The sequence below is a fragment of the Festucalex cinctus genome, chromosome 1 (genome assembly GCF_051991245.1).
Source record: "Festucalex cinctus isolate MCC-2025b chromosome 1, RoL_Fcin_1.0, whole genome shotgun sequence".
NCBI classification, from domain to species: Eukaryota; Metazoa; Chordata; class Actinopteri; order Syngnathiformes; family Syngnathidae; genus Festucalex; species Festucalex cinctus.
Window position 1 is genome coordinate 6,376,817 of NC_135411.1, and position 15,201 is coordinate 6,392,017.

The 15,201-nt window shown below is 43.0% G+C and overlaps 1 protein-coding gene and 1 pseudogene across 3 annotated transcripts; one reads left to right on the forward strand and one right to left on the reverse strand.

Moving 5' to 3' along the window:
* Window positions 1–285: 285 nt before the first annotated feature.
* On the reverse strand, window positions 286–13,587 carry LOC144013861 (RNA-binding protein MEX3B). 2 transcript variants are annotated; one of them, XM_077513192.1, is made up of 4 exons: window positions 13,006–13,587; window positions 12,032–12,556; window positions 8,855–9,111; window positions 286–2,561 (listed from the first exon to the last, which is right to left on the reverse strand). In XM_077513192.1, the coding sequence occupies exons 2-4, from the start codon at window positions 12,489–12,491 to the stop codon at window positions 1,341–1,343; spliced, it is 1,938 nt and encodes a 645-aa protein (XP_077369318.1). In that variant the 5' UTR covers window positions 12,492–12,556; window positions 13,006–13,587; the 3' UTR covers window positions 286–1,340. The 2 variants fall into 2 exon arrangements, with proteins under 2 accessions (XP_077369318.1, XP_077369308.1); XM_077513182.1 differs by having other exon boundaries at window positions 12,032–12,559.
* LOC144013851 (galactosylgalactosylxylosylprotein 3-beta-glucuronosyltransferase 1 pseudogene) lies at window positions 4,053–8,342 on the forward strand (annotated as a pseudogene). Its single transcript, XR_013282353.1, has 2 exons — window positions 4,053–4,175; window positions 7,177–8,342. The product of XR_013282353.1 is annotated as a galactosylgalactosylxylosylprotein 3-beta-glucuronosyltransferase 1 pseudogene (transcript).
* Window positions 13,588–15,201: the final 1,614 nt, after the last annotated feature.

The window sequence follows — 15,201 nt, forward strand, 5'->3', positions numbered from 1 at the left end:
CTTCAGTTGACTGCCAAACAACCACATAGCATCCGCTACCTGAATGCTAACACACAATGGGAAACTCTATAGCAACACGGGCTAACAATTAGCAGCCATACACGTCGAGAGATCATTCTCATGGGTATATATTCTTTATCATCTGCAAAGAACCAATTCCTACCATTTGCAGGTCCTACAAGTGTTTTGTGTCGGGATAGACCGATATTGGGCATTTAGAAGAATATCGGTATCGGCCTCCACCCCCCCCCCCCCCCTTTTTTTTTTTTTTTTTTTTTTTTTATAAATCTGATGGTCTATAGAAGAGGATTAGGGCCAGTAAAGAGAGGGGGAAAAAAAAAACTTCTCACTTTTAAAGTGAGAATCCTGCCAAACGGTTTTTCCTCTCTTCACTGACCCGAATCCGCTTCCATAGATGGTCAATATAAAATACATCTAAAACCATTTTAATCTCAGGGAATAATTTTTTTTAATTTTCAGTTATGTTTATAAGAGATTCTGCTCAACGTTTTGGTTTTGTTGAAGATTAAAAATTTAAGATTCCATGTATTTTTAAATTTGGGGAAAATTTTTTGACAAGTTTCCATTGAACTTTTTAATATGTATTGATAACCTTGGGGGCTCCCTGAACATTTTTGTTAGAAATTTAAAAGGACTTCTATTGTCTAAGATTAAAAAAAAAAAAAAAAATTTAACATTTTGAAAAGATGTGCAATAAACATACTTAAAGACCTTACAACAAAGAATAGAAAAAATGAATTATCAGCTCCAAATATTGGTAATTGGCCTCCTTGACTAATAATCGGCATCGACCTTGAAAAAACCTTATCGGTCTATCACTTGTTTTGTGTCCAGGAACACATTTTTCGTCTTATCTCAAGGCACCACTGAAACATGGCAAATGAGAGCACTTATTTGCAGAAATTAAAAGAAAAAAAAAACGTCAATTCCATTCTACGTTGTCAGACATACTGGCGGAAAGCACAAGTCCAAAGTGGCCCACGAGCAGAATGAGTTTGACACCCCCCCCCCTCCCCATTGAGCGAGTAGAAAAGTGCAGGCCTCGTGTCGACGGCTTCATGGAAAAATATCTGCCGAGTAGAAAAAGGAAAGACTGCGAGAAGGAAGAAGAGATGCGATGAAGGCCTGAAGAGAGATAAGACACTAGTTTCACACGTCGCCTCCAAATCAATCCAAAAGCGTCATTATTATTATTATTATTATTATTCTTATTGGTCAGCATCATTGTCTCTAGTAATGCTTCTTCATTATTATTATTATTATTATTATTATGACGACGGTCCGCTTCAAGAGTATTCGTGCGACTCTTGTGGCTCCCTTTAGGAGAAGATGCGAATGCACTGCGTGGCGGGCGCGTGGCAGACGGGACACTCGGGCTCGGCCGACTGGCAGATGTGGCCGGCGCACTCCATGCAGAAGAGGTTGTGGCCGCACGGCACCAGGGCGGCCGTCACCTCGCTCTCCAAGCACACGAAGCAGTCCCTGTTGACCACGCCGGCGGCGGCGGCGGCGGCGGCGGCGGCGGCGCCCGTCGTGCCTTTCAGCCGGCTCAGCATCCCCGAGCCGAGGCCCTCCGAGTCGGTGGGCGAGCCGCCGGGCAGCGACGACGCCGAGCACGACGAGTAGCCCGTGGACGAGCCGGCCGAGCTGGAGCTGGAGCCGCCCGAGAAGGAGGCGGCGGCGGCGGCGGCGGCGGCGGCGGCCGCCGAGGCGCCGCCCGACTGCAGCCAGGAGAGGGCGCTGAGGGGGTCGCTCTGGGCGCGGCGGGCCAGCGGGTGCTCCAGGGCGTCCTGCTGGGGCAGCGTGGGCGACAGGCGCGGGGTGACGGCGCCCCCGCCGCTCAGGCCGCTGCTGTTGCGGCGCAGCTGCGGGTGCGAGGAGCCGCCGCCGCCGCCGCCGCCGCCCGGCTTGTTGGCGAAGGGCGTCCAGATGTTGGACGCGCTGAACTCGAAGGCCAGCTCGTCCGAGGGAGCCAGCGGAGTGGAGTCGCCGCCGAAGGTGAAGCCGGCGCCGCTGGAACCCGTGCTGAAGGGGCTGGTGGGGCTGGCGCCCTCGTTGCCCTTGCGCCCGCCGCCGTAGCCGTCCGAAGTCATCCCGCCGTTGTGGTAGGCCGCCGAGGAGGACATCTTGCGGCCGACCGACATCTGGATGGCGGCGGACGTGGCGGGCGGCGAGGGCGGAGGGGGCGGTGCGGCGGGATGGTGGTGGTGGTGGTGGTGGTGGTGGGCGGCCCGGGACCACAGGGACGCCCCCAGGCCGGCGCCGAGCGCGCCCAGGCCCTCCAGGCTGACGTCGGTGCCGTTGGTGTGGAAGTCGTTGTCGCCCTGCAGGTCGACGAAGGTGCCCGTCCGCAGCGTGATGTGCGTCTCGATCTCCTCGCGCGCCCGGTCCACGTTCTCGGGCATGCCCGTCACCTCGAACACGGGGTCCTTCTCCCGGCTGGGCGTCACGATGTACGTGTGGGTCTGCTGCTGGATGCGCTTGATGGTGGCGCCTTTCGGACCCACGACCAGGCCCACCACTCGGTAGGGCACGCGCACCTGAAACACAAACAAGGACGGAAGGGACGTCAGTGTCGATTATGGGGAAAAAAAAGAATAATAATCACGATGATTTCAGCAATAATTGAAATCACGATTATCCAAACAATGACACTGTTCCCTCACTATAACGCGGTTCACTTTTTTTTATTTTTTTTTTATAGTAATGTTCTCATTAAAATTTTAAATATAAAATTTATGAAGGTTTGAAACACTGTGAATGTTTAAACAAGAGAGAAAAGAAGTAGAATAATAATAATAATAAAGCTAACTACTTTGCGGATTTCATGTATTGCGGGTATTTTTTGGAACCTAACACCGGCAGAAAACAAGGAAACACTATTTATTTATTTTTTTGGTACAAAACAGGGGAATGTTTAAGCATTTAAAAATATTAAGACCAATTTAAAAAAAAATAAAAAATAGTTAACACTATAATTATGCAAGTTCCTTTTGGACCAAACAGAATTTATGGTAACATATATTTATAATATTTATGCATTTATGTTGGCAAAAACTTGAAGATGGAGTGCAGCATGTGCACTGTGCAGTAGGACCATTTTTTGGTACAAAACAAAAAAAATGTTTAAACGTAAAAAAAAAAAATATATATATATATATATATATATATATATTAAGACATAAAATTCTTTGAAACACTAATTATGCAAGCTCCTTTTGGATGAAACAAAATTTATTAAATTAGTTCTTTCAAAATGGGAAAAAAAGGTGCAAATGTATAAATTTAAACAACTAAAAAATTAGTATTACTTTTTTTGTCTTTTTTTTACAATTATGCTAATTTTGTAATTGTGGAGTGAAATAATTGATATTGTAATTCAATTTCTATAATTGAACAGCCCTAGTTAGCAATTCTCAATTTTCTGTTAACCAAGGACAAAAAAAAACATTTTGAGACACCCCAAACCTCCACCGCAACTACAGATTGTATCATTTGTTGTCCACGGCCACCTACTGTAGTGGATGTGCAATTACAATTTATTCTAGTACAGCAAAGACGACAAAAAAAAAACAAAAAAAAACTAGGGGCTGCTTTGTTATAGAATACAGTGGTGTCTTGAGATAAAAGTTTAATTTGTTCTGATATACCGATATTTGGAGCTGATATTCATTTTCAGTAAAAAGGGGCTAAAAAAAAAATATATATATTTTTATATATACATTTTTAAATACAAATGCCAAGCGTGACTTTGTTGTGATGTTTTAAAGCATGTTTAATGAACAATTTTTTTGACTATTCAAAATGCATTTACTACTGTATTATGACTGTATTTACTACTAACTGTGGGAAACCACCAGCCACACTGGCTAGTGAGCAAAAAAATAAAAAATAAATAAATAAAAAATAAAAGTTTCGAGTGGTCTGAGCAACTATCGTCACACTTTGCACCAGCAAAGGTTACAAATGTGTCGAGCAAAGTTGCCATGCCTATCTGGACGGAAAACGACGCTCGAGACAGTAAGGCGGAGCTTCTCGACACTGTGGGCGGAGGCGGGCATATGTGGAAAGAACCTGGAAGACGACCACATCACCCGACAAGGATCTTCCAGTGGGAAGCCCGATTGGACCACAATCTCTAAAGATTAAAACAGGTACAATTTCTTTCATTTTATTTTTGTCTCATTAGGGCCTGAGCACTGACTGCTGCAAGGTCACTATTGATTTTGTAAAATTTATTATTTAATAATATTTATTATAGCGAGAGAGAGAGAGAGAGAGAGAGAGAGAGAGAGAGAGAGAGAAATAATGTGTCAGTATAGCAGGAGAGAGAGAGAGAGACAAGAGACAGAAAGATAGAGAGAGAGAGAGAGAGAGAGAGAGAAAGAGAAAGAGAGAAAGAGAAAGAGAGAGAAATGGAGAGAGAGAAATAGAGAGAGAGAGAGAGATAGAGAGAAAGAGATAGAGAGAAAGAGAGAGAGAGAGAAAGTGAGAGAGAGAAATAGAGAGAGAGAGATAGATAGATAGAGAGATAGAGATAGATAGAGAGATAGAGAGAGATAGAGAGAGAGACAGAGAGAGAGACAGAGAGAAAGAGATAGAGAGAAAGAGATAGAGAGAGAAATGGAGAGAGAGAAATAGAGAGAGAGAGAGAGATAGAGAGAAAGAGATAGAGAGAAAGTGAGAGAGAGAAATAGAGAGAGAGAGATAGATAGATAGAGAGATAGAGATAGATAGAGAGATAGAGAGAGATAGAGAGAGAGACAGAGAGAGAGACAGAGAGAAAGAGATAGAGAGAAAGAGATAGAGAGAGAAATGGAGAGAGAGAGAAATAGAGAGAGAGAAAGAGAGAGAGAGAAATGGAGAGAGAGAGAAATGGAGAGAGAGAGAAATAGAGAGAGAGAGAGAGAGAGATAGAGAGAGAAAGAGATAGAGAGAGAAAGAGATAGAGAGAAAGAGATAGAGAGAAAGAGAGATAGAGAGAAAGAGAAAGAGAAAGAGAGAGAGAGAGAGAGAAAGCAAGAGAGAGATAGAGAGAGATAAAGAGATAAAGATAAAGAGAGAGAGAGAGATAGATGATAGATAGATAGAATGTGTCAGTAAAGCAGAAGAGAGCGAGAGAGATAAAGAGAGGAAGTGTCACATCAATTTTTTTAATCATTTCACAGAATGAGTCACAGTTTTCGGGGCCTCAACAGGCACAAACTCCCCCCTAAAAAATCCCAAACTTCACGTGCATCTGTGGGCCTGAAGACACGTTTGTAATATTCGGTTATCCGTATATTCGTGTCACCTCGGGAGAATACAAGAAATGTCAGGCTTTACAGTTTTTATCTACTGCGCCAAGCCCGTTGAACAGATCGAGTTGAAAATTTGTCAGAAAAGGCCTTGAGATGTTGAACATGCCTCAGACCGAATATTGTAACTTTTCGGCAAAGGGGCGTGGCCATTACGGTGTTGCCGAATCTGATGATTCACCGGGACAATAAAAGCTGCTTTAACGTGACCCAGATGATCCAATCTTCTCAAAATTTCACACAGTTAATGGAAGTCCAGGCCTGAAGACATCTGCGGACTTATAGTCGTTGCAGTGATAGCGCCACCTACTGGCAAAAGAAAATACTTTCTCAATTCTTATTATCTTCCAAGTGTAAAATATTAGCCTACTCTAAAAATACTGTTTTGAACACCACAGACAAGACCAATGACAGACTTGAAAGGTCAACTTTAGTGTAAATCACACTTTAAAAAGGACGACGTAATCCCACAGTTGAAAAAGACAACATCCACGGAAACTTTGCTGAACTTATAAAATGCTGTGTAAACGTTATCGTCGATGGTGGTGAGCCGCGGCAGCGAGTTTAGTTAAGATGCGGCCAGCCCGACAGTAACGTGATTGGCTGCTGCGGCAAAGGTGCTCTCACGTGACGTAAATAATGAGACGAGGCTGCCGCTTGCACACCGGGAGGTTTAAAAAAAACAAAACAAAAAAAACATGACTTTTAATACCATGGTTTACCGTCAAACCGGTTATCGACACATGCCTAGATAGCAGATTCAACAACAACGGGGGAAAACAACAAAAAAGGTCCCAGCCAAAACCTCTGCCCCCATTGCACTGTGTTGTATTTAGTGATAGACCGATATGGCTTTTTACAGGGCCGATATTTCAAGCCGATATTCATTTGCATTTAAAGAGAAAATAATAGCATGTATATATATATATATATTTGAATTTTAAACATATTAAGAATAGACAGTTTTGTTTAATTAAAAATGAATGAAAATTGTAGAAATTGCCGGGAACGTCCAGGGTCATCAGCATGTGTTAAGCTAAATTCAAAACTAAGCAATAAATAAATACATAGTTTTCTACTGTAATTAGTTTTCCAAAATTTCAACATAATTTATTTAATTTTTTATTATTATTTTTTTTATAAATTAAAAAGTGTTGGGACTTCAGTGTTTCCAAATAAATAAAGTTTTCTACTGTAAATAAAGTTTTCCAAAACTTCAACGTAATTTCAAAAACAAAAATTTGTAATTATTATTTTTTATAAATTAAAAAGTGTTGGGACTTCAGTGTTTCCAAATAAATAAATATTCTAAAGTTTTCTACTGTAAATAAAGTTTTCCAAAATTTCAACGCAATTTCAATTTTTTTTTTTAAATTATTATTTTTTATAAATTAAAAAAAGTGTTGGGACTTCCCAGTGTCAGCAGTGACAAATGTATACAAAATTAAACGTATCAAATTTTGGGTTTTCGCCAGGGTTCAAAAGATCTTTGCAGACAGTGAAAAATTGTCTGAATATGTATGAAATGTCTTTGCAAAAGCAAAAGTAAAAAGTGTCTATAAACATCTTACAAGTCCTGATGAAAACACAAAATTTGCTACGTTCGCAAGCATTCGCTGCTCGGTGAGATTCCAGCTTTATCGGCCTTCAGATTTGTAAAAAGGCCAATGCCGATATTTGTCAACATGCCAAATACCGATAATCGGTCCGGCCGAGAATCTGTCTATCCCTAGTTGTGGTTGCTGCATTTTCGGCCATTTTAACAAGGCTTAACAACTTTGTTCATATTTGTCACAGCAAAAGACCTTTCTGTCAATCACGCCAAACAACTTTGCCAAACTTTGTCATCGGTCCACAGGGAGTGAACGAGCAAGATCCGGACATGAGGACGGTGAAAAAACAGAACTTTGTTTGCTTCCTGTTGATCGCGTTGCCTTGGAGCCTGCTCGTCTACGTTTGCAACGACGGCGCCGCACGCGGAGGCAGGCCGCCGACTCCGCCCGATTCCGACGACCTGCCGACCATCTACGTGGTCACGCCCACCTACCGCCGAGCGGTGCAGAAGGCCGACCTCACCCGCCTGGCCAACACGTTGCTCCATGTGGCCAAGCTGCATTGGATCCTGGTGGAGGACTCGACAACAAAGACGGATCTGGTTCGTCGGCTCCTCGGCCAGTCGGGAATCACCTACACCCACCTCAACGTGCCGTCGCCATCCAGCGATCCGAACGGGAGCTTCCCGAGCGGGACCTTACAAAGAAATCTGGCCCTGGAGTGGCTTCGAGCCTCCGTTACCCAGCCGGGCGTCGTCTACTTTGCCGACGACGACAACACTTACAGCCTCAAGTTGTTTGAGGAGATGCGATTTACCAAACGTGTCTCGGTGTGGCCCGTCGGCCTCGTCGGGGGCGCTTGGTACGAGTCCATCAAAGTCAACGGCTTGGGAAAGGTCTACGGCTTCGACGTCAAATATGACCCCGGTCGGCCCTTTGCACTCGACATGGCCGCCTTTGCGATTAACCTGAACCTCATCCTGTCAAAACCTCACGCCAACTTCAAGCTGGACGCCCGCTCGGGTCGCCAGGAGGGCAGTCTTTTAGAGCAGCTGGTCACCCTTGACGACCTGGAGCCCAAAGCAGAGAACTGCACTCAGATATTAGTGTGGCACACCCGAACAGCGAGGCCTTCGGTCCCGCTTGAGGGAAAGAGGAAACTGACAGACTTGAAAGTGGAGGTGTGAAAGCGGCGACCCGAAGCGTACGCAAGATGACGCATTCCGAGGCTTGCCCGAGGCGGAGGCAAGACCCAGACTTTTTGAGATTTGAGACCGAGTCGAGACCAAGACACAGACCCGCCAAGACATTTTTTAACTCATTCACTCGCCGCCATTTTCACATTTCGCAATCCCGTTTGCTCCCGGCTGTTTTACTGGATTTTGACTGATTTTGCAAGGCCCACAGAATATTGTGTTCGAGTGCTATAAAAACATGGAACCTACCAAAAGAAAGATTAAAGTCTCTTCTTTCATCAGGGAAAAAAAAAAAGTATGTTTTTATCTGTTAGAAGACAGCTAAGTTTCATCAGTTTTCACAAATCTATTTAAAATTGTAAGTAATTGAGCTTTTTTTCTCATGGCCCTGGTTGATCTCCTTTGCTCTGCTGGCCGTTTGTGTAATAACTAACATTTCTGCAACCGTTCTTTGCAGTTGAGAGGCTGCATCAAAGCCTTCTGTATGCTCGAGCATTATAAAAAAAAAAAAAAAAAAAAAAAAACACACGTATAAATACGTCTTTGGGACACTTACAACATTAAAAAAAAAAACATTTATACGTTATTGGGAGCAAATGAGTTAAATATAGCCAAACCCCCTCCCCACAATATCATGATAATTATCGTTACATCCCTACTTTTTACTGTAAAAAATGTCGACTACCGGATCAAATGACATACACATTTTGGGGCAACAATCTACAAGGCTCTTTCTTCCACCTTGAGCTTTTAATTTGAATTTTTTAGAAGGCAGTCAAGCAGTTACCTGAATGGTTGTTTGTCCGGGGAGGTGCGGTGGTCCCGGAAGTGAGCCCCCTCCTCCGCCTCCTCCTCCTCCGGACCCTCCCGCTTTGCAACGGGACGCTCGTATCATGGAGAAATGCTCGGCCGCGGAGACGATCTCCCGCTTGGCCATTTCCACGTCCTCCCTGCGGCCCGTCACGATGAAGACGGGCTCCTCGCCGCGGACGGGCGTCTTGATGTAAGTGTTGGTCTTGGCGCGCAACGCTTTGATCTTACAACCTGGAATGGGGGGGGTGCAGAAAAAACGCCAGGTTTATGACTACAACTCTAAATAAACCTTGTTATCCTGTTTTTGAAGTGGACATGCAATGCAGATGCAAGGATGGCCACTAGGGGGAGTGCAAGTTGATAAAATGATTGATAGTGATAATAACTTGAGTCCTTTGATGCACAGAACAAGCACTGACTACATTTACTCTCTTTTTCCACTTCACTCAGGTAGTGGTTAAAAAAAATAGCAACAGTTCAGAACTTGAAAAACTTGTTAGTTGACATGGTCGAAGTTCTTAATACACAGTTATCAGATGAGCAAGAATGCCAAAATACCCATACATAAGCTGGTCTGGTCCACCATTTTCATTTTCATGTCTGGCCTGCTATAGCTAATGTGGGTCATGGAGCATGTGACAAGTAAAAAAAAAAAAAAAAGACCAACAGCGTGGACATTAAAATAAAGGAGAAGACATTAAAGAGCTGCAACAAAACAATTCACGATTTAAGGAAGATAACTCAATTCCAATTTGAGAAGCATTTGCTTTAGTCCAGTCAAATCAACTGTCTTGCCATTAACAATTTTCCACAAGTGCTAGTTTCGCTAGTAGTATGCAATAAAACGTACTAGCACACTACTATGCTAGAGTATTAATAAAACACATCTCTACTATTGTCCTCATCATTCTACTTGTGCACGGTCTTCCTCTGAAGGACAAGCGTACTAGTGATTGAACCTGAACATGAATATCTTTTTTTTTCTTCTTCTTTTTTTTCTTAGAACATGAATATCTAAAGGACAGGGGTCACCAATGTGGTGCCCACAGGCACCAGGTAGCCCTCAAGAACCACATGAGTAGCCTGCGGGCTTGTTCCAAAAATAGCTCACCAGTATATTATGATTTTCTGCAAATGTTGTACAAGTATGGAAGTGGATGGCAATCACTTGACAAAAATAATAATAATAATAAAATAAAAAGTCCAGCGTTCCGAGTAATATTCTTGGGGCATTTGTTTCTTTCAATATATTTTTTTCCTGCTTCACTGAATATTTTTTCTGATTTTTTGTCTGTTTTTGTATTTTTTTTCCCCCATTCATAAAAATATATGCACTCCAAGAAAAAGAAAAAAATCTCCTGACAAAACAGAAAAAAAGAGAAAAAAAACAGGGGAAAAACAAACTTTGAAAAACATGGGAAAAAATTCTGACAAAAAAAAAAAGGAAAAAAATAAATAAAATATTCAGTAACACTGGGGGGGCTATCAAAACAAGAAAAAAAAAATCCAAAAAACAAGGGGAAAAACTTTGAAAAACGTGAAAAAAAAATTCTGAAAAACAAGAGAAAAAAATAGAAAAAAAATCAGAAACACTTGGGTGTGTTGTCAAAACAACAACAAAAGTCCCCCCCCCCAAAAAAAAAAACTAGGGGAAAAAACTTTGAAAAATGTGAAAAAAAATCTGAAAAAGAGAAAAAAAAATAAAATAGATGAAAAACTATTCAGAAACACTGGTGGGAAAAGAATCCATGAAAAAAAATGTAATAATTTGAAAAACAAACTTACAAATTCACAAAAACAAATCCTACCAATAAAAGAATGTTTTTTTCCCAAGTGACTGCAATACACTTCTGTGTATAATTTTATGCATCATTTGAAAGGTAAATGGAAGAATTTTACAGAAATAAAGTATTACATGTCTCCTACTTGTGAAGAATCATTAACACGATCAGTGTCTTTATATAAATACATGTCACTATTAATAACAGTCACTAACAAATATTTTTAGAATTGATTATCCTATTGATCAGTCAGGTAATTGTCCCGCTCCCTTTTCAAGGCAGAATTTTTTTGTGGTTGACTTATCCAATTTTCTTTTCTAGCCACCATAATAATAATAATAAATAATAATAATAATAATAATAATAAGTATCAAACTGGTAGCCCTCCACACTTGGTACCCTTGATCTAGCATATTAAATAAATGCTTAAATGGCTTTCCATATTCAATACCTATAAACACGTACTTAATTTTTCTTTTCTATTTCGATTAACCATTTAAAGGGCTATGTTCCACGTGAAGCCTCCTCCCAAACAAATTCGGTCTGTTGTGGCGTCTGGTGCACTGTGCCTTTAAATGATGACGCGTCATCCGGGTGACCAATAGGAGGCGCGGAGTGTGATGTCATTGTGGGAAGCAGAAAGCATGGCTTTTTCAAACAAAGAGAACAATGCTGGAGAAACGCCGCCGCGGCCGCGACAAGCTAGTCGGCGGCAAAAATTTTTTTTAAATAAATAAATAAGCGCCTGCCGCTGTCGAGTGAGCGCGACGGCGGACAAAGGAGGCGAGAAATTCCGTCGGAAGGCGGGCAAAAACGCGGCGTCGCGAGCGGCAAGCGGCGTCGGCGTACGGACGGAGGCGAGCCGGAGCTTTTGGGTGCAGGGCGTAACACCGCCCAGTCCCGTGTTTGTTGCTACCATTCCACCGGCGCCACCAAAACGCGCACAAAACGCGCAATAACGCACACGCGAAAAGCGACGGGTGACGCTCGCTTTTTTTTTTTTTTTCACCCGAGTCCCCCCTTTTCTCGGTTTATGATGCATTCAAAGCTCATTGAGCGCCATTTCCTTTGTTTGGTGCAGGCTGCAAGACATGTCCAGACTGCTTTGTCTGACCCCATCCCACCCCTCCCCCCTCCTCCTTCTGCCGCGCTACCTGTCAAAACTATTGTCTAAAAACAGTGTGAAAAGCACGCACTTCATGTAGCAAATATGACATTTAAAAAAAAAAATGCAGTAATGACAGTGCCGGTTTTAGTTCACACAGTACACAGTACGCCTGGTCTGGAAACTAAAGTTGTCAAAGAGGACCGAGCACCCAAACAAAGAACCAGCGGGTTCCCCCCACACCTGCGACAAAACAAGGGCTCACCTTGCCTCCCCACGATCTCCGCCACATGCTCGGAGCTCGGCACGGGCACGCACTCGGTCATGTTGACGCTCCTCTTGCGGTTGCAGAGGACGGCGGCGCTTTGTTCCCCGTGGAGCATCGGGTGCGAGCCGCCGGCCATGTGGTAGCCGCCCGAGCCGTAGTACTCCGGCGACGGGGAGCACGAGTTCGGCGAGTCCCGGGACATCTGGAGGTCGACGTAGCCCTCCGAGCCGGGGGCCTGGGTCCCGTCCAGGGTGTCGACCAGCCCCCCGCCGCCGCCGCCGTCCACCTTCTCCAGGGCCATGAGTGACAGCTGGTCCAGGGCGAAGCGGAGGACCTCCTGGTGGTCCTCGTCCCGGGACTCTTGGTCCGTTTCTCGGGGCAGACCGACCCCGTTGTGCTGGCTGCTGATCACCACGTCGTGGTCCATAATGTCGGGGTGGAATAAAGGGCTTGGCATAGTCTCCTCCGTGGATCTCACATCAGATCACGGATGCTTGCTTTGTCGGGAGTGAGCTCGCCCCACTTCTGGGGAAAAAAAAAAAAAAAAAAAAAAGGGGAAATCGATTAGTTGTGTTTATGTTTTGGGGTGGGTGTCATCTTTTTGGGCGCTTTGCTTTGTCTTGTTGTGATTGACAACTCCAAGCATCCAGCTTTGTCGGGATAGAAGTGCTCCCCTTGAAACAACATAACAATGCGTGTCCACGCAAACACGAGCAAACGATATGTGTCGCCAGTCACTTTAATATTACTAACAAAAACAAGAATCAAAAAAGGGCGACGAAGTGTCACAAGTGCTGTTGTGTTAGCTCCGGCTAGCCAGTTAGCAGGCTAGCTCCTCCACACTCAGTCACGTTGCCGACCTCTTTGTTTGGGAGCTAAGCTAGCTCCACTGTGGAACTCCTTTCAAAACACACACAGACACTCGCTTTCGCAAAATGTACGCAAAAAAAAAAAAAGCGTCCCGAACTTACTTTATCCTGACTTTGTCGTCTCGCTCTACCCCACCGCTTTGCCGTCGCCGTGTTCCTCCAGGAACAGATGAGAAAGTAAGCCGGGAAGGAGAAGAGGAGGAGGAGGTAGGAAGGAAGGAGGGAGGAGGTGCAGCCTTCTTTGAGCTAGCACGTTAGCCGCCTAGCACGCTAAAACAGGGGTGGGGGGGGGGGGGGGCGTTAAAACAAGAGTTGTCCAAAAAACAAAAAAAACGTTAAAAGGGCGCCAGCGATTGTCTCTGTGCGAATATTCCTGAGAGTGTCTTCATGGTCCGGGAAACCGCCGGCCCCCGTAACCGAGGGTGACTTGGTGGTGGTGGTTGGAGGGGGGAACAACAAAAGTGGGATTGGGCGCTCCAGTCCGTGACCCCCTTTCGCTCTCTCCGGCACAGCCCGCTCGAGTAGTCTCTCTCCGCCGCCTTTGTCTCGCCAGGCGCACGCCGCCCGCTCACTTCGCTCGCTCGCTCGCTCCGACGGCACTGACGTCAGCCGCGACACAACAATGGGTTCAAAGGCCACATGCGGCGATGGGGAGAAGAGCGTCCACGGCAAAGCCACGGCTGCTGTCATTGCCATTGTGTCAGTCCGTTCGCATGGACCCGCATCCTTTTTATTATTTGGTCGTTTAAAAACCAAACCAAGGAAACGTTGTTTTTTTTGTTTTTTGTTTGTATGATCATTCAAAAACAGCATTGAATTATGTCGTCCGCTTGAGCTTCAATATCATTGAAATCCAGCGCACATTGGCGTCTTATATTTTCCCCTCACTACTAATAATTTTTGTCCAACCAACACGTAGTAAGTGTGCTACTTTAGTTGCAAAAAATAAAGTTACTGGTAGAAAATTCAAAGTCACCAGAAGTGAATGACATGAAGATTTGTATGCAAAGCATTTCGGGATTTTTATTCAATATCCTTGACACATACTTGTACACTTTGTCCTCACTAACAATTCATTGCACTCGTAGAATGACTAATCAATTATAATTAACTAGTTTGACAATCAATTTCTCACTTTAGAGACCTTGTTTTACTTCAAATGGGCCAAATTTGAGCATCTCCAGTAAATATTCTTCAATTTCTGTTTAGTCTTCCATGAACGCATACTGCTTATATTTGTATTGAATCAAAATAAGACATTTGCAAACATCTTTTATTTTGAAAACCATAATTAACATTTTTGCCCATTTTCTGACACATTATACTGACCAATCTAGTTTGTGCATTTTCTGCAGTCAGCTGGAAGTAATGTAATAATAATAATATAAACATATATTAATTAATTTTATTCTATTATATATATATATATATATATATATATATAATTAAGACATAATTATATTAATATATAAATATAAATAAAATAAATGTTAATTTAATAATAAAAGGATATAATTTTTAAAGTTTTTATCTGACTCATCAATTAATCATAAAATTAATCAACAGATTCATCAATTATTAAAATAATCATGAGTGACAACCCAAATGGCCTTCCACTTCTTGATGACATTTCTGTGCACCAATGGGACAACTTTGACATATTTGTAGGCACTTTGAGCATCTTATGGTGTCGATAAAACGTGCACCATTTACCAATTACCACTACTAGTGGGACACAACTACTAGTGTGTATTTTGTTTCTACTAGTATGTAAGTGAAATACGACATTTTAAACTAAATTTGTCACTAGTGGCAGTAGTACGACTACCACAAAGGAGTCATCTAGTAGGGCAACTATAATACTAGTGATGCAAAACTGTACTGTGCACTACTAGTTAAGTGGTAGATGTTAACAGAAGTTTGTCTAGTTGAATGTTAACCAGTAGAATTTTACTTCTAGTAGAATGCTAATTAGGAACATTTTATGTTACTAGATATATGTTAACTGGTACAAATTCATATCTAGTGGAATGTTGTTAAACAAGTAGAATTTGACAACTGGTAGGATGATAGTGAGTAGTATTTTATGTTACTAGCGGTACTAGTAGCACACATCAACTAGCAGGTCTAAATGTGACTAGTGAGGCAAAACTGTGCACAAGTTGACATCTGTGTGCTACGAGTGAAGAGCTTAATAACTAGTTGAATTTTCAGTCACTAGTAGTACTAGTGGCATGCATTTGTCAACTAGTGCCAGGGTTGTTATAGTTTTGGAATTTTTTTATTTTAGTTATTTTT